This window comes from Colletotrichum lupini, chromosome 10 (assembly GCF_023278565.1).
Source record: "Colletotrichum lupini chromosome 10, complete sequence".
In the NCBI taxonomy this organism is placed as follows: domain Eukaryota; kingdom Fungi; phylum Ascomycota; class Sordariomycetes; order Glomerellales; family Glomerellaceae; genus Colletotrichum; species Colletotrichum lupini.
In genome coordinates this window covers 3,191,305-3,211,596 of record NC_064673.1, presented here as the reverse complement: position 1 = coordinate 3,211,596, position 20,292 = coordinate 3,191,305, and the positions used below count along the sequence as shown (strand labels likewise).

The window sequence follows — 20,292 nt, the reverse complement described above, 5'->3', positions numbered from 1 at the left end:
TTATTATAAATCGGTAAGGTATCTCGCTATATAAAAGAGACGACCTCTTAATACTATATAGGATAGGAGATTTATACTAATTAACCTTATAAAAGTAGACGAAAAAGGAGGCGATTCTTAAATACTATACGGAATTAAGTAATTATAGCCCTTTACTACTTACGAGAGGTTAATATTTACTACGTTAAACTACGTTAATTAATAAAACCGCTTAAGTAACTAGCCTTTTATTATCGCCCCGAGTAGCTTTTTTACTAAACGACTTTTTTATAGCCAGCCCGTAATTAAAAATTAACTAGTTAAATTAATAAAAGGAAATACTTACGTAACGATTACTTATTTAATTAATTAGCGTAACGAACGAGTTTAATAATATAGTATAAAAAAGTATTACGTAATTAAAAAAAAGGATTTTTAAATATAAATATTCTTATTTAGTAATAAAAGTAACTTTATAGGAGTTATTAAGCTAAGAGATTTATAGTATATAAAAAAGTCTATTACTACGAGGATTTTATAAATACGACCTTAAGCTTATAATTTAAATAACCTCCTTATAGCTTTTTTAATTACCCCCTAGGTATTACTTAAGAATATAATATAAGGGACGGTTTAATAAAAGAGGAAGGGATTTAAAAGTCCTAATAATATCGAGTTAAGAGTATTACGGATCTTAAATATTAACTTAAAAAAAAGGCGGCTATTCTAAAGTAGTTTTATAACCTCTTATTAAAGTTATTATTAACTTAAAAAAAGGCTAAAAAGACGAGGATTTAAGGGGAAAAGAAAAGAATTTTTTAAAAAGCTACTAAAGGGCTTTTTTTTTATATTAGCTCCCGGCACGAGATTACTAATTTTAAAAAATTAACTAAGGAAGCTATTTAGAGATTATAAAAAGCACGAGGCTTAGGAGGCTAGAAGTATATAGGATAGTAATAACTAATAAAAATCCTAAAATAATTATTATATCTTTTTATAATAATATAAACGTCTACCGCTACTATTATTAAAAAGAATTACTAAAACCTACCCTTTTATACTAAATAAAAAGGAGGATTTTAGTAAGTATAATAGCTAGCGATTTAAAAGGGTAGTAATAATTATTAAAAATAGTAAAAACGAGAATAGTAGCGAGATAGTAAGAAGAAGCGGGAATTTCTTAGACTTTAATAAATTCGTTGAGTAATAAAAGTACGGATTTATTATAACTAGCGCGCGGATTAAATATATCCTTATTAAGATTAAATACGTTAGTAATTATTAATATAAGTATAAGCTAGAGTATAACCCTTAGCAAGTTACGGTAAAAAAGAAGAGGACGAAACCCGATCTTAAATAGAATCCTAATCCTTTATAAGTAAGTAAATATTAATCCGGATTATTAGGGGACGTGGATATATAGAATTATAAATTATTTTAATAGTAAATAAATTAATATAGTATTAATCTATTTAACTAAGGTTTATAAGAAAAAAGGGCTATAAGGATAACCCTTATTTTATAAGATCGTAAATAACCTTAGTTACTAACTAGATAAATAGTTCGCGAGCGTAAGTTTAAGAATTATAAAAGTAGTTAATAGATTCTTTTATAAGCGAGGGGTATTACTAGCGTAATTATAATCGCAAGAGCTATACGAAATATTAGTAGTAATAATTATAAAAGAGGAATTCGTACTATAAAACTAAGTATAGGTTAATAGAGCGTATAATTACTTTAATAAATTTAAAAAAAGGGTAAACGACTTAGATTTCCTCCCTATAATTACTAACAGAAATCTATTATTATAAAAGGATATACTAAGGTAAAATATAGTATTAAAAGTACGATAATTAATAATTCTACTTATTTCGATTTATAACTCGTTATTATTATTAATATAAAATTCGGCGCCGATTAGTTAATAAAAAAGGAAGTAAACGACCCGAAGTTATTAATAATACGTAGTAATATAGGGATCGTATATAAATACCGAAAATCTAGTAATAAATACGAAGTAATTTATAAACTTTAAAAAGATCTTTTTAAAAGAGAAATTATACTCTAGGGGGAAGTATAAGGTTTTATAAAAAACCTTAACGATATTTTATAATTATTATAAAAAAGTCAGAATTAGGGAATACTAATACTATTTAGTAATTAATATCGTATTTATAAGTAAAGCCTCTAATTATTATTACGAAACGGTGCGTAATCTCGATCGAAACGACTTTTTTAATATAATTAACGTAATCCGAAGCCGCTTTGAGACCTATAATAAGAACTTAGAGCTCCTATCTAAGCTACGAGCGATTTTTTTTATATTTATAGCTAGGATAATAGAGGGTAAATTGCGAGTAAAGATTTTTAAAGAGCTTATTAATCAAATTAATAAGCTAGTAAAAACCTAGCTAAATAAGGGGATAAACGAGCGAAAAGTCGGATATTTTTATATTATAATCTAGTATATACTAAAAATAAAAATAATACTTTATTAAGTACTTAAAAATTACGAGACGCTCTATTTAAGGCTAAGATTTAGTTTTAATATTAAAATAAGAATACTACGCTAAACTTATTTCTAAATATATAACGGCCCTTATTAATAATATTAAGTTAATTAAACGTATAATAAAAAAAGAAAAGAGGCTAGATATAGTAATTATTAATAAAGAGGCCTAGATTTATTAAATAAGTAGAGATTTAACTTATGGGTAGAGTAATAAAAAAAGTAATACTATATTTATAAAAAAAATAGATATTAGTTAAGTAACTATTTTAAAGAGGAGCGTACTAAATTAAATAAATAATATAGAAAGTTAAGGGTAATAAATAGTAAAACTAGCCCTCGTTAGTTTAACTAATTCCTTATTATATATAAAAGTAGATCTAGGGGTATAGAACTTAGTAATAGTAGCTAAAGTAGCGGCCTAAAGTATATACTCCTTATAAGAAATTCGGAAGATAAAGAAGATCTTACCCCCTATATTAACGAATTAAATTATAACGAAATTAACGATATTAATTACTCTTTTTTTACCCCGTTAGCTTTTAGAAAATATACGAGGCTAAACGAATAGAGGGTAATAAAAGCTTTTAATAAGTAAGCTTTTATTTATAAATAATAAGGGAAGGTCCCTTAAATAACGGATATAGAGGCAGCTAAAAGGGCGAATTTAATAGGGCTAAAGCCTATTTTCTTAACGATTAAAGAGAAGATGCTATTTCTCTTAATATTTAAAAAAAAGGAATATAATACTAAGTAAATTTAGGGGTAACTAGAGGGGTCTTTTTTATATTACTTAGATCCCTCGAATACTAAGCTCGTATAAGTATTTTATACGAGCAAAAGGTACGGCTTAGATAATTTTTATAAAATTATTCTAGATACTAGGGTATCGTAATAGTTAACTAAAAAAAAAGGGTAATTTTAAGTACTATAAAAGATCGTATTAATAACGCTTAATACGTTAATAATAAGTATTATAAAGATTAGTTTTAGCTTAAATAAGGAAATCGTCGCCCTGGGTATAGTAAAAATAGAGATATATTTTAAAACGATAACTTTTTATATTTTACCCGTTAATACCCTATTTCTCTTATATCTAAAAAATATAGATTAACTAGGTATTATATTTAATAATACGAAAAATAAAATCTTTAGTAATAAGTACTTCGAAATAGTTAAACAACGATAGGGGTATACGTTTATAAAGCTTATTAATAATACGAAGTTAATTAATTACTTAATAAAAAGTGAGCTTAGAAGATTATACTAAAGATTTAAGTACCCGTCGGTTACGAGGCTATATAACTTCTTAAAGTAATTAAGTAATAATAATATCGAAATAGGGGCACTAGAATAGTTAACGAAAGTATATTATTAATATTAGATAAATGCGCAGAGCCTATATAGATTTAAGTTTAAATTACATAATAAGCTTAATTTTAACTAGGAAATCGTTATTAATATTTTTTATTTAAATAGTTAATTAGTACTATATATAATTAACGTAGCTATATTCTTTTAAATAGGGTAATTCCTTTAGGATTTATAAATAAAAATAGTATAAATAGCCCTACGAAAAAGCTAGATCGATATATATTAGGGACCGCTAGATAGTATTAGAACTAACGCTAGTATTAGTTTTAAGTTAGTAAAATTTAAGGATAATATAACGGCCTACGGTATATAATTAAAAGTCGTACTTATTAAAGCGCACTATAATATTAGAAAAGTAAAAAGGGTATATTAGTAATTAAAAAGGGCGTTTAGAATTATTAAAAAAGAAAATCCGGATTTTACTAACGACGAATGCCTCTAGATAGTATTTAAATACTATAACGATACTATGGGGCCTAACGGACTTATATTAACGCTATTAGTATTTAGAGTATATTTAAGAACGACCTTAGCCTTATTACTATTACTAAGCGTAAATTAACGAGCCTAAGTAGTTAAAAAAGTAATATAAGTACTACGCGAGGTAAGTATAAGAAAGTAAATTAACGAGGTAATTATTATATATAATAAGCCCGATATAGGGGATAATTTAAATATACTACTAAATTCGAATATATAAGTATAGCGCAAAATTACTTAATAGTAGGCTAGGCTATATAAGTTAATTTTTATTAACGAGCGCTCTTATATAGTTACGAGAGATCGTAACTAGCCTCTTAAAGTATTAATTATAGTAGTTAAACCGTATTATATAAATCTTAATAAGGTAATTTCTAATTTATAAAAAGAAGAAGAGCTAGGAGAAACTATATAACCCGCGGTAGAGGTATAGGAAATTATCCTTAACGAAATCGTTATAATAGTATTAATAAACGACAAGGAAGAGGAAATTATTAAAAGGGTACTAATATTACTAGCGAGACGTTATAGAAGATTATAACGGTAAGTCCTAACGTAGTAATTTATTATTAGTAACGAGGTAATTAATACTTTTTATATAATAAAAAAAAAAGCCGATTTTAAGCTAGCGGTTAAACTACGTAAAGAAGGCGTAATTATAACTATTAAAAAGCTATATAAGGGATTAGATCTTATTAAAGTAGATACTTTTTATAATCGAGGGGTTTATTAATTTATTTTATACGACTTAAAGAAATATATAAACCTCTATATATTTAAATTACGAATAGTTCGTAAGATTAAAGGGAAAGGAATACCCTAGCCGTATGAGAAGTTTAAATACGTAATTTAGGGGTACGGCGACGTCGAAAAGGCGACGCTATTTATATAATTACTTATTATATAGCGCTATAGTTAACGATTAATAATAGTACTAATAGTATTATTATAGAAAAAGGGATATAAGATTTAGAGCCGTAATATTACTTAAGTATATACCTAATCGGCTATAGGGCTTATAAGGAAAATCCTAGCCTATTTACCGAAGGAAATAGTTAGTAAATACTTAGAAAGTATGATTATTAAAGTGCTTAAGCTACTATATAGGCTTATAGAATTAGGTACTTATTAATAGGCTACTTATTACGATTTTTATATTAATTAACTATTAATAGTTATTTTTATATACGACCCGTACTTATTAGTCGTAGAGTACGAAGGTAACTAATTTAGGATCGTTAGAATATAAACCGACGATATATTAGGCCTATTCGATATTAACTTTATAAAAAAAGAGGATAAGGAGCTTTAAAAAGTAAGCTTTATAATAAAACTAAAAAAGGTCCTTATAATAAATATACCCTTAGTATTTAATAGTGGGATTTTTATAATTAAAAAGGAAACCGTTGTTTTTTAATAAAAGGGGTAGGGTAAAAAAATTAACTTTATTAATCTAAACGTAATTAATATTAAAAAGCGGTATAAGGCTAAGCTTATATAAGGGGTATATATTATAAGTATTTATTAACTTAAGGCGACTTTTAATTACGCTAGGGTAGCGTAAGCTATAGATTTAATTAAATAAGATATTAAGGTACTTAATAAGCGGTTTAAATAATAATAAACGAATCTCGATCGAGGTCTCGTTTACTACTTAATTAACTTTATAATTAATAAGCTCTACGTCTTTATTAATAGGTTATTTATAAATAATAACGACCTTATTTCGTAATTAGGGTATATTATTATTTTAGTTAATAAGAGTATAAGTAAGAGCGAATTTATTATATACGGTAATATAATTTATTACTTATTAATTAAAAATAAGCGGGTAATGAGAAGTATATTAACGTCGGAAGTTTATAGTATAATTAACGGCGTTAACCTCTCTTATATAATTTTTATAACGCTAAAGAAGATTACTAATCGAATTAGCCTTCTACCTATTCTAACGGTTATTTATACCGATTCTTATTTATTATATAAATACCTCGTTAAATTAGGAATAATAAAGGAAAAGAGGCTTATAATTAATATTATAGCCCTTAAGTAATTATATAAAAAGCATAAAATACTTAAGATCCGTTAGATTAATAATAAAAATAACCTCGCAAATACTTTTATAAAAATAGTACTAAATAAGGGATTAAAATAATTCGTAAGTAGTAAAAAAGTTATTATATAAATAGAGGGATAGGTTATATAAAAAGAATAAAGAAAAGAGGGAAAAGGGAACGACTTAGTAAACGGGCCCGAGGTTAAATTATACCTCTAACTATAGTAGTTAAATTAATAAAAAAAAAAGAAAGTTAATATTAAATTAAAAGTCTAATTTAATTATAATATATAGCCGACTGCGTAGGGGCTAATTAGGGGCCCTATTTACGATTATTATAACTAGCCTAACCTATAATTAGAACCTCCTTTTTACACTTACTACGCAAATATTTATATAGTTTAATTAATCTCTTTGTTAACTACGGTTCGAACTAACTACCCTATAATAGGGATACTAATAGTAGCAGACCAACTGAGTACCGCCCTTCGCTCGAGTGAAAAGTACTGAAATGAAAAAGTAATATAAATGAGTGTTAATAGCTTAGTTCTCTATTCAGAGCGCCTCGTGACAAAGGAATGATGCATAACTAGATTTCACTGCGAGTTTGAATCTTGATGGCAAGGACAAGACTGATGAAGAAGTTCGTGAATGGAATTAATCGTCTATAGCCATCCTTCCCCTCATCATGGTATCAATTAACCCAGGAATATGCATACATGAAACAACAACGCTCTACACAAGCGCCGCAACCCGCACTCTAGATGCTCACTTCTTCACCTCGGTGCTCCCAATCGCCGTCGTCCCGCTCGCGGTGTCAGGAGAATCAAGCAACTCGGGCCCAGGATCTGCTTGCTTATTCAGACTCCCCTCCCCAACCTCCCTCTCCACCTTCTTCACATCGACATCTTCAGCATCGAGCTGCTCCTCCCCAAACGGCCCGCTCGTCTTGACGCCCTCCATTGAGTCTGTATCATTACCATCCTTGCCGCCGCTCAACACGCCCGCATCGTCTTTGACGCTGCTCGCGCGGCTCACGTCCGCGCTCTCGGGGCTCTCATCCCTCAGTCCGAGGTGCTTCTCCGCGACGGGGTCCTCTTTGTTGTGACCCTTCCAATCAGCAGCCTGCATCTGCGGAACGGGCGACCCAGACGATGGCTCGTTGATGATCTCGCCGGCCGTCGGTGCAATCACCTCGTCGCCGCCGTCTTCGGCCCGCTGCGAGTCTGCCACACGCCAGACAACGGCGATCTTGTCAAAGGCGCGGGAACCTTTGCGACTAGACCCCTTGATGCCGTCCATAGCATCCCAGCTAATCTCAAAGACGCCGCTGGCGTCAGCTTTGCCATCTTGCTCGGGGCCGTTGCCCTCGAAGAAGACGTTGAACCAGACATGGGCAACAGCAGTGACCATCGTGAGGCCCATGGAAGACGAGGTACGGTTACGGCGCTCTACTGAGATGTTGACGTCGCTGTTGGGGATGTGGATGGGCTCTGTTGGCTTGAGAATAACGGCCATACCGCCGGGCTCGCCATCTTCGCCACCATTTGACTTCGCTTGGGCTTTGGCGTGTGACTGCTCCGCCAACGGAGCATCAGTGTCGCTTCTCTTCTGAGCCGCGCTCGGCTCGGGTGTACGAATCAAGGATGTCGTCGCCGCATTGCGCAACTTCTTTGACTCGCTTCGGGTAGGGGTAGTATCATCCTTCTGAGGCCCCGAAGCATCCTTGTCTGAGCTGCTCTTCTTTGCATTGTTGGTGTTGGTAGGTTCCGACAAAGGCGCCGCGGCAGGCGCCTTCTCCGTAGGTTTGACGCTGACGCTGGCGAGATCGGATACCATAGAGCCGACTCCGCCCCCGCTTGGTGTATCGCCCTGAACGACGATCCTCTCGCTCTTCTTGAATGTGTGAAAGACCTTGATCTTCTTTCCCTCCTCGGCGAATCCTTCAACGTCAAACTTGACGCCACTTCGCAGACCCCAGACATGGATCTCCATAATCTCAATAGCCCGGTCAACGTACTTCTTCCCACCTCGAGTCCACCTGTCGACGTATGTAATCGTTCGCAGCTGGCTGGGAATCGAGATGCCCGCTCCAAACTTGGGCCGCATTCTCCTCTCCGTAAACCTCGTGAGAGCTTCTTCGGGCTTCCAGCCGCACTCGGAGATAAGGTAGCTGCAGGATACTGTTCCACTCCTGCCCTTGCCAGCCTTGCAGTGAACGACGACGACCCTCTTGTCATTTCCTTCCGCAGCCTTGTCAGAAGCGCTGACGGCAACATTCCCCGGCTCGAGATCGCCTCCCTGAAGCCAATTTCGCATGCTGGCCATGATCATAGGAATCAGACGGAATGGGGGCGGGTGGTGATCAGGCCACGGGTAATGTCGTACTCGGCCGTAGACCTCCTCGTCAGGGTACCCCGTTCCCTCTGCGCGGAACTCCCATATCGCCCATTGGTCTTTGTGCTTCGAGTCGAGAAAGGTAACGAGCCGATCGAGCGGGTTTCGGTAAGCTCTTTGGGGATATGTGCCTGAAGGACCAGACCTGGGTAAATTAAAAAGAGTTAGCTCTTTCCCTTTGCAATAGTGTGTGGTATAGAAGTGTCCCCATACGTTGCAATGATGTTGTTGGTAACATAGCAAAGATCCAAGTCCGACTCGGCGTGCCGTGCTCGAGGTCCCGCAACGATCTGTCGAAGTAAAGAGGCCATGATGGAGACAAATCTATTGATGCACCCAGGAAAGCGGAGCAAGGTTTAGGACGAACGGGCGCCAAGAAAATAGGGATTGTTGCAGCGCGTGTAGTATAAATGGGCGATCAAGGAAGTCTAACCAAGGCGTCCTCCCTCATGACGGTCTATTGTGTCGTAGCTGCGCCTTGGTCGCGTGCGGGAAGTGAGCCTTGACGTCGGCCTCCGAGCAGGGGAGGGCGACGTCATTCGTAGTGGGGTGAGCCGGGGAAGAGCTGCCGAGCTACGCCACTTCGGGTGTGGCTAGTGTCGTCGTCCGCCCCGGCTTCTTGGCAACATGTGCTCAGCCCTTTGGCTAGCTTGTGCTGTTGGCATCTTTAGCAAGCTCCGCAAACCACAAAGATTTAGGGAAAGGATGAAGATAAATTGTATAGTCATGCGAATTTGGATTTACTGCTCAATCAAAACTAACAAACAAAGGCCGGAGCCAGTGAGCAAACGGGAAACCTGAAATCATCGTGCGATGCAGAGAGCAACCCGGTAAACCATCAGGCCCCAAACTCTCCTACACTATAATAACCTGAATTACCGGCGAAACACCGTGTGAACCTTGGCCGGCCTTGAACCCTCCCGCTCATTTCTTTTCCTTTGCGACCGTATACTCTCGTTATAAACCTCTTTGCGTAATCGTCCCCTGCCGAGAAATAGTCTCATCCTAGTTGGCTTGCAACCTGGCTCTTCGCAACGGCGGAGCCGCTAGACAATCAGCCTCATCTCGAGTAAGGCTTTTGTCATTGCACCCTTGAAGGTACTCATGACTTTAAATCATTTCGCGTGTTTCGCCAATGCTTAGGAAGTCTTCTTGGGGACAGCGGTGCCGCTGAGGTAGCGGTTGGGGTCAGTGTAGGCGTAGAACTGGCGAGCGCCTCCCTTGACGGTCTCCCAAGCCTGGCGGGCGGCCGGGGGGGTGCCCTGGTTGCCGACAGCGGAGTCAACACGGGACTCGAGAAGGGCGAGCGAGTTTTGGACGTGGGTGCTCTGGGTGAAGCGAGCACGGAGGAAAGCGGTGTAAATGGCAATCAAGATCCAGGAGCGGCGCTGGAAGGTGATGGCAGAGAGGAGGAGGCGAACCCAGAGAAGAATCTCGAGCGAGGACACGACAGACATGGAGGCATCGTAGTACTCCTTGACGAAAGCGCCAATCTTGTCGGCGATCGGGTTGTTCGCGTACTGGGCCTTGCCGCTGGGGGAAGCACCAGCAGCAGGCGTGATGGGCTTGGGAGGAGTGATGGTGGGGATCACGTTGGCGCGGGTGTACGTTGCGACGTGGAAGATCGAGTAGATGGCGTAAGGGAGCATGGCCAGGGGGTACTGGGGGGACAGAAGCCACACCAGGGACATGACTGGGGTCGCATGGTTAGAAGCGATTCCCCCGCAATAAGAGGGCAAGGATGCAAACTCACCAAGATACTGAACATTCTCGTCGGCAATCAGGGCCAAAGGGCTCTGGGGAGCCTTGGCTCCAGCCTTACTGCGTGCGCGGAGAGTCTTGTAGACGACGATACCGTAGGTCAGGGCAGCAGACAGGAATGTGAGTCTGTAGCTGAAGCGGGCGATCCGGCTGTAGTAGTTGAAGGAGATGTAGGAGAAGCCATAACGGATAACGGCAAAAATAAGGGACAAGTGTCTGCAGCAGGAGTTGTCAGCCAACGTTTGCAGAATAGAGGTTGGTTTCGTCGATTGTGAGCCCATCGGTCATCTCCAGGTGCATACTTCGGGTCGTCGGGTTGCAGGGAGGGAGGAGGGCGTCATATCAGGATGGTCTGTACATACCCGGCGAACCAAGCGACTGTTGATGAAGATGTTAGCAGCTGTTTATAGCGACAGAGACATGCAGGCGAAAAGACGGGAATCAGCATACATTGCAGGGTCTGGGCCAGAAGCAAAAGCCTCTGGGTCAAAGGGACGTTGGCAGGCGGAGGGGGAGCCATCGTGATGTGTTCTGAGTGCGGCGGCTCTCAAGGGCAGAACAGATGTATGTGGAATATTCGATGCAGCAGTCGAAATTGGTACTCTGTAGCAATGTCGTAGTTGAGGAGAAAGCTGCGACGGTAAGCTGGTGGTTTTTGTGTCGTGTGAGAAGTTTCTCGGAGATGCAGATGCTGGGTTGACTTTGGGGAAAGCTGGCCAGAATGCGCAAGAAGTTGAAGTGATGCGGCGGCGGGGACTCGAGTGGCTGGTCCAGTGTGCATGGAAGTGTCCAGTGCAGAGGAGACGGAGGGGGTGGAGGGAAGATGGAGCCTGGACCAGCTGAGGAAAGCGGTGGTCGGTGCGTCGGTGCGTCACTGCTTCCTTCTTCGTGCTTCCCTTTGGTCGGTTCCCTCCTTCCTTCCCGCCGCTGGTCCCTCTTTTTTTGTTTTTATTTTTTATTCTTATTTTCTGTGTGGCTACCAGGTATTTTTGAACTTTCCAGGTTGAATACGTATTCGTACATACCCAAAATTCCCCAAATTCCAGTCTAGGGTCCCGGACACAGAAGCGGCAGATCTGCACTCCGACCATGGGCGATGGAGTGGGATTTGCTCCAGATTTTAAATGACAGACAGGTAAAGACAGGGCTCTCTGGCTTTTGTTTCCGTCTCATCCCAGCGTTGCACAGAGTACGGAGTACTGTGTTGGGCGAATCAGCGCTGCTACTCATATGCAAAGAAGCTCAATGTTTCCTTTTATCTCGAGTGTTTTGGAATCCCGTCTTCAACGGCGGCACAGGAAGGAGATCTGACCGCGAGAACCCAACCGTCCGTCAGGTCAGTGTGAAGATGAGACGACGGCAGAAAATCCGTGCCCCGAACAGGACGGGAAATATCAGCAAACACCAGGACCACTAGAAAGCATGTGCATGCAATGCAGAAGGGAGAGCCATTTTGGTGGTACACGCATGTCTCTGCACTCAAGTGTGTAATCGATAATATGAAAATGGAATGATATGGCCAGAGCGCCCTCCAATGACGATTGAGTCTGGCAGGGGTATTATGACAAAAGCAGCACGAAATGCTCATCCCCTAGATACCTAACCTACGTGTCGATATCGGGACGCAGCTGTGCCTTGGACAGGAGACTCAAGAGTCGAGACTCTTTCATCACCACTGGCGCTAGCTCCGGACTTTCCTGGCCTGGTGTCAAGCCACAATCATCGGCTTGTTTCTTTTCGTCATCATCACGCCTGGTCTGTGCGACAGCTGCAGGCGATAGCTCCGTCGAGTCCACAAAGCTTCGACCAATGAGAATTCTCCGCATGTGGCCTCTTTAGTCACACTGTACCCTCCCGGCTAACCTTCGGTCATCTGCACAGTGTCAATCTCGTAGACGTTCACTGCTCCCATAACCCCTGCTCAATTGGGGAAGCTGTGGCGTCACAAGCTCCCGAGCTTTTCGAAATGTTGAGGGCTGCAGCTTCGTGGCTTCACCTCAGTCCATCGACCAGATGGCCGTGTTGATTTGCGCACTGCTCGACACCACAAGCAGCCACGATGCCTCCAAAAGCAGCCCCTCGACCAAGGGAGTTCGTCCATCCCGAAGCTGGACATGCTCGAAAGAAGTGAGTTACCCGACTCTCTTTGCCTCTTCTTTCATCTAGAAAATGCCCCTCCACTAACAGCAACCTCTCAACAGGCCCCCCAGCGCTTTCGCTATCGAGCCCATCTCGGCATTCTACTGCTTCCTGATCGCCAACATCATCTCCGCCCTCTTCGCCCCGATCCAAGACTGCGATGAAACATTCAACTACTATGAACCGACCCATTACCTGTCCCACGGCTACGGCCTGCAGACGTGGGAGTACTCCCCCACCTACGCGATTCGCAGCTGGCTATACGTTGGTCTACATGCCATTGTTGGGAACATCCGCCGCTTGATGCCACAGTCCACCAAGGCAAGTGCATTGCGGCACCACAGAATACTACTTGCGACCAATTGCTAACCATGACCAGGTCGGAGAGTTCTTCTTCATCCGCTACGTACTCGCTTTCGGCTGCGCCTTGTGCCAGACCCTTCTCTTCCGTGTCATTAGTCTCACCCTCAATGCACGCATCGGCCTGTTCTTCATCCTGGCCACCGTCTTCAGCCCTGGAAACTTCCACGCAAGCACTGCCTATCTGCCCTCCAGCTTTGCCATGTACATGGCTATGCTGGGCGCTTCGTCCTTCATGAACTGGCGGGGTGGTCTCAAGACCGCTCAAGGCATCTTTTGGTTTGCTGTCGGTGCGGTGGTGGGCTGGCCCTTTGCCGCGGCAATCTGCGCGCCATTCCTCGTTGAGGAGGCTCTCTTCGCTGCCTTGAGTGATACGGACCGCTTGATTGAAGCTATCATGCGCGTGGTGAGGGGCGTCGTTGCGGGCCTCATCGTTCTTGTAAGTTGGCGTACTGATTCATTCGTAACCAATCATTGTCTAATACCACCTAGTTCTTCGACGGCGTTATCAATACCTTCTTCTACAAGAAAATCGAGGTCGCAGCTTGGAACATTGTCAAGTACAACATCTTCTCGGAGACCGGCGGCCCTGAACTGTACGGCACAGAACCTTGGACCTTTTACTTCCGCAACCTGACCCTGAACTTCAACATCTGGTTCGCGCTTGCGCTCGTCTGCCTGCCTCTGTTCTTGCTGCAGAAGATCCTTTCTCCCTCTGGCCAGGGATTCCAGACCGGTCTTCGTGCATTGGTCTTCATCTCGCCTTTCTATCTGTGGCTCGGCATATTCACTCTTCAACCTCACAAGGAAGAGCGTTTCATGTACCCTGCGTACCCCTTCCTTGCCTTGAACGCAGCCATGTCATTGCACATTGTTCTTACTGCGCTCGGCAACTCCGATCCAAAGACCCTCATTGGCAAGATCCCTGCCAAGCTCAAGCTGTCCTTAGTCACCATCACCCTGCTTCTGTCATTCGATATCAGTCTTTCCCGAGTGTACGGCATTTGGTCTGCCTACTCTGCCCCGTTGAGTCTGTACAAGCCTCTCGGAGCTGGCGTCAGCGGTCAACAAGGCCTTGGTGTGCGTGGCGACAACGTCTGCTTCGGCAAGGAATGGTATCGCTTCCCGTCATCCTACTTCCTGCCTCGCGATATGCACGCAAAGTTCGTTCGCTCAGAGTTCAGGGGCTTGCTCCCAGGTGAATTCTCCGAGGCTCGCACTGGATTCGGTTTCTGGAGCGGTACCTGGATGCCGACGAATGGCATGAACGACAGAAACCAAGAGGATATGGGCAAATACGTTGACCAGAGATTCTGTGGCTTCATGGTGGACACACAATATCCTGAACGAACCGCTCCCCTGCCTCCAAACGAGCCAGACTACATCGCCGATCAAGAAAACTGGGAGATTGTCAAGTGTATCCCCTTCTTGGATGCGGAGAATACCCATGTTTTGGCCAGAGCACTCTACGTGCCCAACCTTCCGTTCGTCCCGGAGCAATTTAAGCGGAAATGGGGCCGTCACTGCCTGCTTAAGCACAAGAAATGAAGTAACCCTTCATCATGATTGTACTTTTGAAGGCGGATGCTGAAGCCATCTTTGGGGGAAGTGTAAGGGTCTCTAGCAGAGCTGCCTTTGCAATTAGGCCAGGGATATTGACCAAGGATTGACATGGCCCATCGACCAACTAGTTGAATGCCATTCAGTCGCATTTGTCACAGGACTTGCTTCAGATATCAAGAGCGGATATGCTTCAAGGCTGATGATGATCCAGAAAGACAATGGTCTATATGGGGCTTTCGTTCGGCGCAGCGACAGCCTGAGCATCATAGCCTCTCAGACTTTGGAGTCAGGATAATGCTGTGAGCATAAAGACTTGAGAAGCAAAGCCAAATGATGTCTAAAGTTGTTGGTCAAGGAGGTCGCCGGCATTGCCTTATCAGAAAATCACATGGGGTCCCTTAGGTAGAGAGCTTTACAGAATAAGATCTGAGGCCTGTGCCCATAGAGAGCACAAAAGCATGCATTCACTCTTGTGCTACCTTTCAAAAGTTCGAACATCAGTAGGCGTCCTGATCATACATTGGACATGAAATCTCGGGCGCGTCATCAAGGGAAGCCATTGACTTGGTCTAAAAGATGACCGACAAGCCCCGCTTCCAAACATTCTTCTTCTTCTCGGTCCCTTCGTAGATATCATCAAGCTCCTCCTCGGGCCGCCTTCCCATGTCGAGATCAACGCTGTGCAAGTCGACGCCGAACCCCCAATCTTTGGTGTAGACCTTCCAAAACAAGAAGAGAGAGATGGTGATGGGAGCAGCCAAGTATCCCTGGAAGAAAGATTTGGCGCTCGGCTTCCCTCCGACGGGCTGTTCGAGTATTAGTAACATGGTCAACAACGCTTGAAACAGGGAACGGGATCTGCAGACTTACAAAAAGCGAAGAATAAAACGTCGCAGCAAGCGAACAACAAACCAGAAACACACCAACATAACTCCCCACCACACCCAGCGCAGACCTCCATGGTATATCTTCGGTACTCCTCCCCTGCACCCTCCACGCCTTGCGGAAGCGAATGTGCGCAATCATGATGCTCGCGTACGCGAACTGGCCCGAGAGGCCCGTGACGGCGAGAAGCCAGTTGAAGACGGTCTTGCTGTCGGCGGCGACGGTGATGAAGGAGATGAAGCCGAAGGCGACTTGCAGCGCGACGCAGTAGATGGGCCGGCCGGACTTGTCGATCTTGGCAAAGATGGAGGGGGCGCGGCCGGATTGGGCGAGGGCTTGGAGGACGCGGGTTGAGCCGTAGGTGCAGCTGTTTGCGACGGAGATGACGGCGCAGGTGATTACTTCGATTGGCAGGTGTCAGACAGCAGCTCGGAGGGTTAAGATCATGCACGAGGAAAGGTAGTTGAAAAGGAAGATGAGGAAGAGACGCGGCATAGGCTAGACGTACCGCCGTTGATAATGTGAGGGAGGATCTGGATCCCGGCAAGCTGGACGGCCAAGACAAAGGGGGACGCCTTTGTGTTTGCCCCGCTGGCGCCGAGGAGTACGTCGCTGTCAGAGGGGACTATGAGGCCCATGATGAAGATGTTGAGGATGTAGAAGAGGGCGATGCGCCAGAAGACTTGGCGGGTAGCTTTCGGGAGGGTCTTGCGCGGGTTCTTGGCTTCAGCGGCTGCGAGGCCCACCATTTCGGTCCCGCCAAAGAAGAAGGCTGAGATTCGTTTGCTTAGTTCAGAGTGCCCGAACTATCATAGAATTTGACATGGATCTGGGGGTCGGTGGTGTGATAGAAAGAGGGGAACTCACCGGCGGTTACGAAGACGGAGCAGAATCCTTGGAAGCCGTTCCTGAAGGCGCCTGGGTTGTGCCAGTATTGCGCGCCGATGTAGCCTCTAGGGTCTGTGGGTACGCCGCCGGCGTTGATGATAATGCCGAGGACGATGAAGCCGATGCATGCTATGATCTTGACGATAGCGAGGATGAATTCGACTGAAAGTTAGAGTTAGGGAGAGATCATTTGGGAGATTTTATGAAGTCAAGTGAGCCTTGCCTTCGCCGTATCCTCGCACTCCAAAGACTTGGATGATGATCAAGAGTGACATGAAGACGGCGCACCATACGCCGGGGTTGACTTCTTCTCTGCTCTTCCAGAACTCGATTGTGATGCCAGCGGCGGTGATTTCGAAGGGAAGGGTGACCATCCATCCGATGGAGTACTCCCATCCCATTGCAAAGCCCCTGGCAAGGTGTCAGAAACTGGCTTAGAAATCTCTATCTGGTTATGTATTCGAAGAGAAGCTCACCAGGCCGGATCAATGAAGCGAACAGCATATTCGTAGAAAGCACCATTGACTGGGTAGATGATTGCAAGTTCTCCGAGAGCTTGGACGGTACACATCATCATACAACCAATGATGATGAAACCTATGAGCTGCAGACTACTGAGTTTCTCTTCGAGTCGGTTGACAATATTGGTCTCGCGATGCTTACAAGAGCAGCCGGCCCTCCCGTTCTCAATGCTCCTCCTGTCCCGACGAAGAGACCTGCACCGATAGAACCTCCTGCGAGGAAGGGGGATCTGATTAGACTCTGAATGGCTTCCGTGGTGAGTGACATACCGATCGCAATCATCTGCATATGCCGACCCTTAAGCGCTCTGGACAACTGCCGATGCTGTGGCTCGCTCTCGCCCTCGCCATTGCTAGACGTGGGCTGGACGGCCGCTTCGCTGGCATCGAGCTTCTTCTCTTCTACAGTCATTCTGGGAAATGTTTACGAAGTGTTTCTGTTGAAAGTCAATTGATCTACATATTCTCGAAAAAGCCCTCCAGAACCTACGCGGCTTTCGCCCGTTTAAAGCAATTTTCGCCCGAGTGAATCCATCTTTATCCTTGCACGCGATTTTGTGCCCCTGAACTGCGTCAACCCCCCATTCTCGAATGGTGCACCGGCAAGGCCATCCTTATCAGAATCCTAGGAAATGTTCAGGATGTTGGTATCAGAGCGTTGCTACGCAGATACTTAGCGACTGTTGGTGAGTTGGGATCGACGTCACTGGGGGCGCGGGTTTACGCCGGGCGTTGAAACTCGATCAATGGGAGCAATGAGCATGGAACTACTCCTTCCCAAACTTCTTGGCAATCGTATCGCTCGTCTATTCCACTCCATTTCGAGACCAGAGGTTGCCGGCAAATCTCTTGATACGAAATGCCAGTTCCATAATGAAGTTGCTTCAGCATTATTGCTCCAATACAGAAGATGGTGGGTAGTATCTTCGTCAAAACAACTTGCAGGTCGCAACTATTTCGGTCCGTCTTTAGCCCGGGGCGAAGATAAGATGCCATACCGGCAGATCAAGTACGATGCCCCGATGATAAAAGGGGAAGGCGGGGGGACCTGATAAGAGCCCTCGGGGTGATGTTGAAAAGATGGTGGGGTCGTATCGGAGGGGTGCCCGGTAAGTGGGTCCGATACGGAGTCGTCTCCGGTCCCTCGTACTGAGTGCTGCCCGGATGGGGTAATAGCAACCTACGCCACGTGCGCTTCCCCTCACGGACGAGCCGTAGCTTATCTACGCCCGCTCGCTGCGGCCCACGGCAGCCAACGACACACGTATCCGATAGCCAGTTGGCTTTGGTGCCGTTGTGGCCGTCGAGCGTCGAGGACGCCCGAACTTGCGGACTGGCATAGAGTTTGTCAACTGGCAGCGAATCACTCTCTTCGCCATGGGCGTCCAAGACTGAAGCGTGGCCGCTTGTACATACACTGGATCACCATGCATCTGGTTCCGGGGATCGGACTATGCTAGGCTAATTGCGGTGGTGTTTGGATGGGCATAGCTCCGAAACGGCACGATCCGGTGCGATAGAAATTGAGCATTTAGAGCAATCCTTATGCCGCTTCCTCCTACTTAGATACCAAGTCCATGAGTACAACTCTTCACATTTCAAAGTACTCTCTTCATAGCCCTGCAACCATCAACTCCTCCATCACACCACAATCAGAGACACGGCCGTGCACCTACGCCAAAAGATGAAGTCCTCTTTGGGACTCTTCGCCGCCAGGCGACCGTGGGGTACCACGATAGCCGTCAGATCGGATAAGCGCGCCTACGGGAAACCGACAGAGCCAAGACAGTCACTCGGCGCCGCCAACTCACCACACGCCGCAATAAATGACACAACTCCCTTGACGTTGAAGCCGGCTCTATCACCAACAAAGACAAAGAGGAAGGCCGTCGATGGGTTCCCATTGTCCGGCATGCCGACAGGCACGCTCCTGCGGTCCCTCCTCGTTACCACAATCTCTTCCAACCGCTTCCTCCTCATCCCCGCACTCAAAACCTTATCCTTCCTCGCCAAGCCGGGGCGGACGATCTTGTTCGACGTCGATCGCAACCCCGTCTTGCACAAGATTTTGCGAAAGACGTTTTATGACCAGTTTTGTACCGGCGAGACGCCGCAGGAGACTAAGGCGACTGTGCAGAGTCTCAAGGATTTGGGGTTCAGGGGGGTGATTCTCACGTATGCTAAAGAGACTGTGTTTGATCACTTGACGCAGTCTTCTGTCGAGCATGGGAAGCTTGTTGGTGCGTCGGCGGCTGGGTTTGATGAGGATATTGAGTCGTGGAAGAAGGGTACCCTTGAGACTGCTGCGCAGATTGAGCAGGGTGATTATCTCGCCATCAAGTAAGACAAGACAATTCTCATGCAATCTTGTGTCAGAAATACTAATCATGTCTTAGGCTGACTGGTGCCGGCCGTGCCGTGACCACCTCGTTCGCCAACAATGAACTACCGCCACAGCAGATGCAAGATGCTTTGACTGAGATAGCGACGATATGCAAGGAGAAGGGTATCAAGATCATCGTCGATGCCGAGTCAACACACTTCCAGAAGACCATCGATAGGGTGACACTCGAACTCATGCGTCGCTTCAACACGGATGGCGTTGCATCCATCTACAACACTTACCAGGCCTACCTCAAGCACACACCCGATAACGTCACGAACCATCTCGCCGAAGCTGCCAAGGACGGGTTCACCCTCGGACTCAAACTGGTCAGGGGAGCTTACATCCTCTCCGATAACAGGTCAATGATCCACGACACCAAGGAGGATACTGATCATGCGTACAACTACATCTCCCAAGGGGCTGTAAAGCGCAGCATTGGCGAGTTTGGCACATCAAAGGTCTTCCCGCCAGTTGATCTGTTCTTGGCCAGTCATAACAAGGAGAGCCTCTTCGCCTCCCTAAAGCTGCACCAAGACCGTGTCAAGAATGGTATGCCCACCGTCCCGATATCCTTTGGCCAGCTTCACGGTATGTCGAACCAAGTCAGCTTCTCGTTGCTACAGACCAAGAGTGCAGGAATGGAGAGCCCTGCTGTATACAAGTGCTCTACTTGGGGCACCATGAGTGAATGCTTGGCGTACTTACTGCGCAGGGCTGTGGAGAACCGTGATGCGGTGTTGAGGACAACTGATGAGCACACCGCGGTGAAGAGCGAATGTTGGAGGCGGATGAAGTCGGTTTTTGCAGCTTGATATAAATTGGCAATAGTAGTTACTGTGCGACCAATGGATTGAACTGCAGCAGCATGGAATTTGGAATACTTCAAGTCTCCCAGCCAAGACTTGACGACACTTATTATAAACACGTCAGGCATTACAGTCACCAGACCTGAGCCTAGTGAACAAGTACTGTATAACCTCCTGAGCTGCCTTCT

At 44.3% G+C, this 20,292-nt stretch overlaps 7 protein-coding genes across 7 annotated transcripts; 2 read left to right on the top strand and 5 right to left on the bottom strand.

Annotated features, from left to right (window-relative positions):
- Positions 1 to 7,166: 7,166 nt before the first annotated feature.
- Positions 7,167 to 9,106, bottom strand: CLUP02_18099 (dual specificity phosphatase; the record flags this gene model as incomplete). The annotated part of the gene is made up of 2 exons (XM_049297003.1): positions 7,167 to 8,940; positions 9,009 to 9,106. 2 exons carry the CDS (start codon positions 9,104 to 9,106, stop codon positions 7,167 to 7,169), a joined length of 1,872 nt encoding a protein of 623 aa, XP_049138227.1.
- Positions 9,107 to 9,242: 136 nt separating this feature from the next.
- Positions 9,243 to 9,602, bottom strand: CLUP02_18098 (uncharacterized protein; the record flags this gene model as incomplete). The annotated part of the gene is made up of 2 exons (XM_049297002.1): positions 9,243 to 9,368; positions 9,558 to 9,602. The coding sequence occupies 2 exons, from the start codon at positions 9,600 to 9,602 to the stop codon at positions 9,243 to 9,245; spliced, it is 171 nt and encodes a 56-aa protein (XP_049138226.1).
- A 332-nt stretch (positions 9,603 to 9,934) lies between these two features.
- Positions 9,935 to 11,076, bottom strand: CLUP02_18097 (endoplasmic reticulum protein; the record flags this gene model as incomplete). Its single annotated transcript, XM_049297001.1, has 4 exons — positions 9,935 to 10,488; positions 10,549 to 10,772; positions 10,919 to 10,934; positions 11,007 to 11,076. 4 exons carry the CDS (start codon positions 11,074 to 11,076, stop codon positions 9,935 to 9,937), a joined length of 864 nt encoding a protein of 287 aa, XP_049138225.1.
- Positions 11,077 to 12,615: 1,539 nt separating this feature from the next.
- On the top strand, positions 12,616 to 14,603 carry CLUP02_18096 (Alg9-like mannosyltransferase; the record flags this gene model as incomplete). The annotated part of the gene is made up of 4 exons (XM_049297000.1): positions 12,616 to 12,683; positions 12,758 to 12,959; positions 13,075 to 13,494; positions 13,548 to 14,603. The coding sequence occupies 4 exons, from the start codon at positions 12,616 to 12,618 to the stop codon at positions 14,601 to 14,603; spliced, it is 1,746 nt and encodes a 581-aa protein (XP_049138224.1).
- A 584-nt stretch (positions 14,604 to 15,187) lies between these two features.
- On the bottom strand, positions 15,188 to 17,324 carry CLUP02_18095 (amino-acid permease inda1; the record flags this gene model as incomplete). Its single annotated transcript, XM_049296999.1, has 7 exons — positions 15,188 to 15,424; positions 15,558 to 15,904; positions 16,012 to 16,275; positions 16,371 to 16,527; positions 16,634 to 16,802; positions 16,868 to 16,916; positions 17,183 to 17,324. The coding sequence occupies 7 exons, from the start codon at positions 17,322 to 17,324 to the stop codon at positions 15,188 to 15,190; spliced, it is 1,365 nt and encodes a 454-aa protein (XP_049138223.1).
- Positions 17,325 to 17,417: 93 nt separating this feature from the next.
- CLUP02_18094 (uncharacterized protein) lies at positions 17,418 to 18,443 on the bottom strand (the record flags this gene model as incomplete). Its single annotated transcript, XM_049296998.1, has 6 exons — positions 17,418 to 17,537; positions 17,620 to 17,650; positions 17,728 to 17,864; positions 17,911 to 18,061; positions 18,177 to 18,329; positions 18,418 to 18,443. The coding sequence occupies 6 exons, from the start codon at positions 18,441 to 18,443 to the stop codon at positions 17,418 to 17,420; spliced, it is 618 nt and encodes a 205-aa protein (XP_049138222.1).
- Positions 18,444 to 18,489: 46 nt separating this feature from the next.
- On the top strand, positions 18,490 to 20,110 carry CLUP02_18093 (proline dehydrogenase; the record flags this gene model as incomplete). Its single annotated transcript, XM_049296997.1, has 3 exons — positions 18,490 to 18,515; positions 18,569 to 19,252; positions 19,309 to 20,110. The coding sequence occupies 3 exons, from the start codon at positions 18,490 to 18,492 to the stop codon at positions 20,108 to 20,110; spliced, it is 1,512 nt and encodes a 503-aa protein (XP_049138221.1).
- Positions 20,111 to 20,292: the final 182 nt, after the last annotated feature.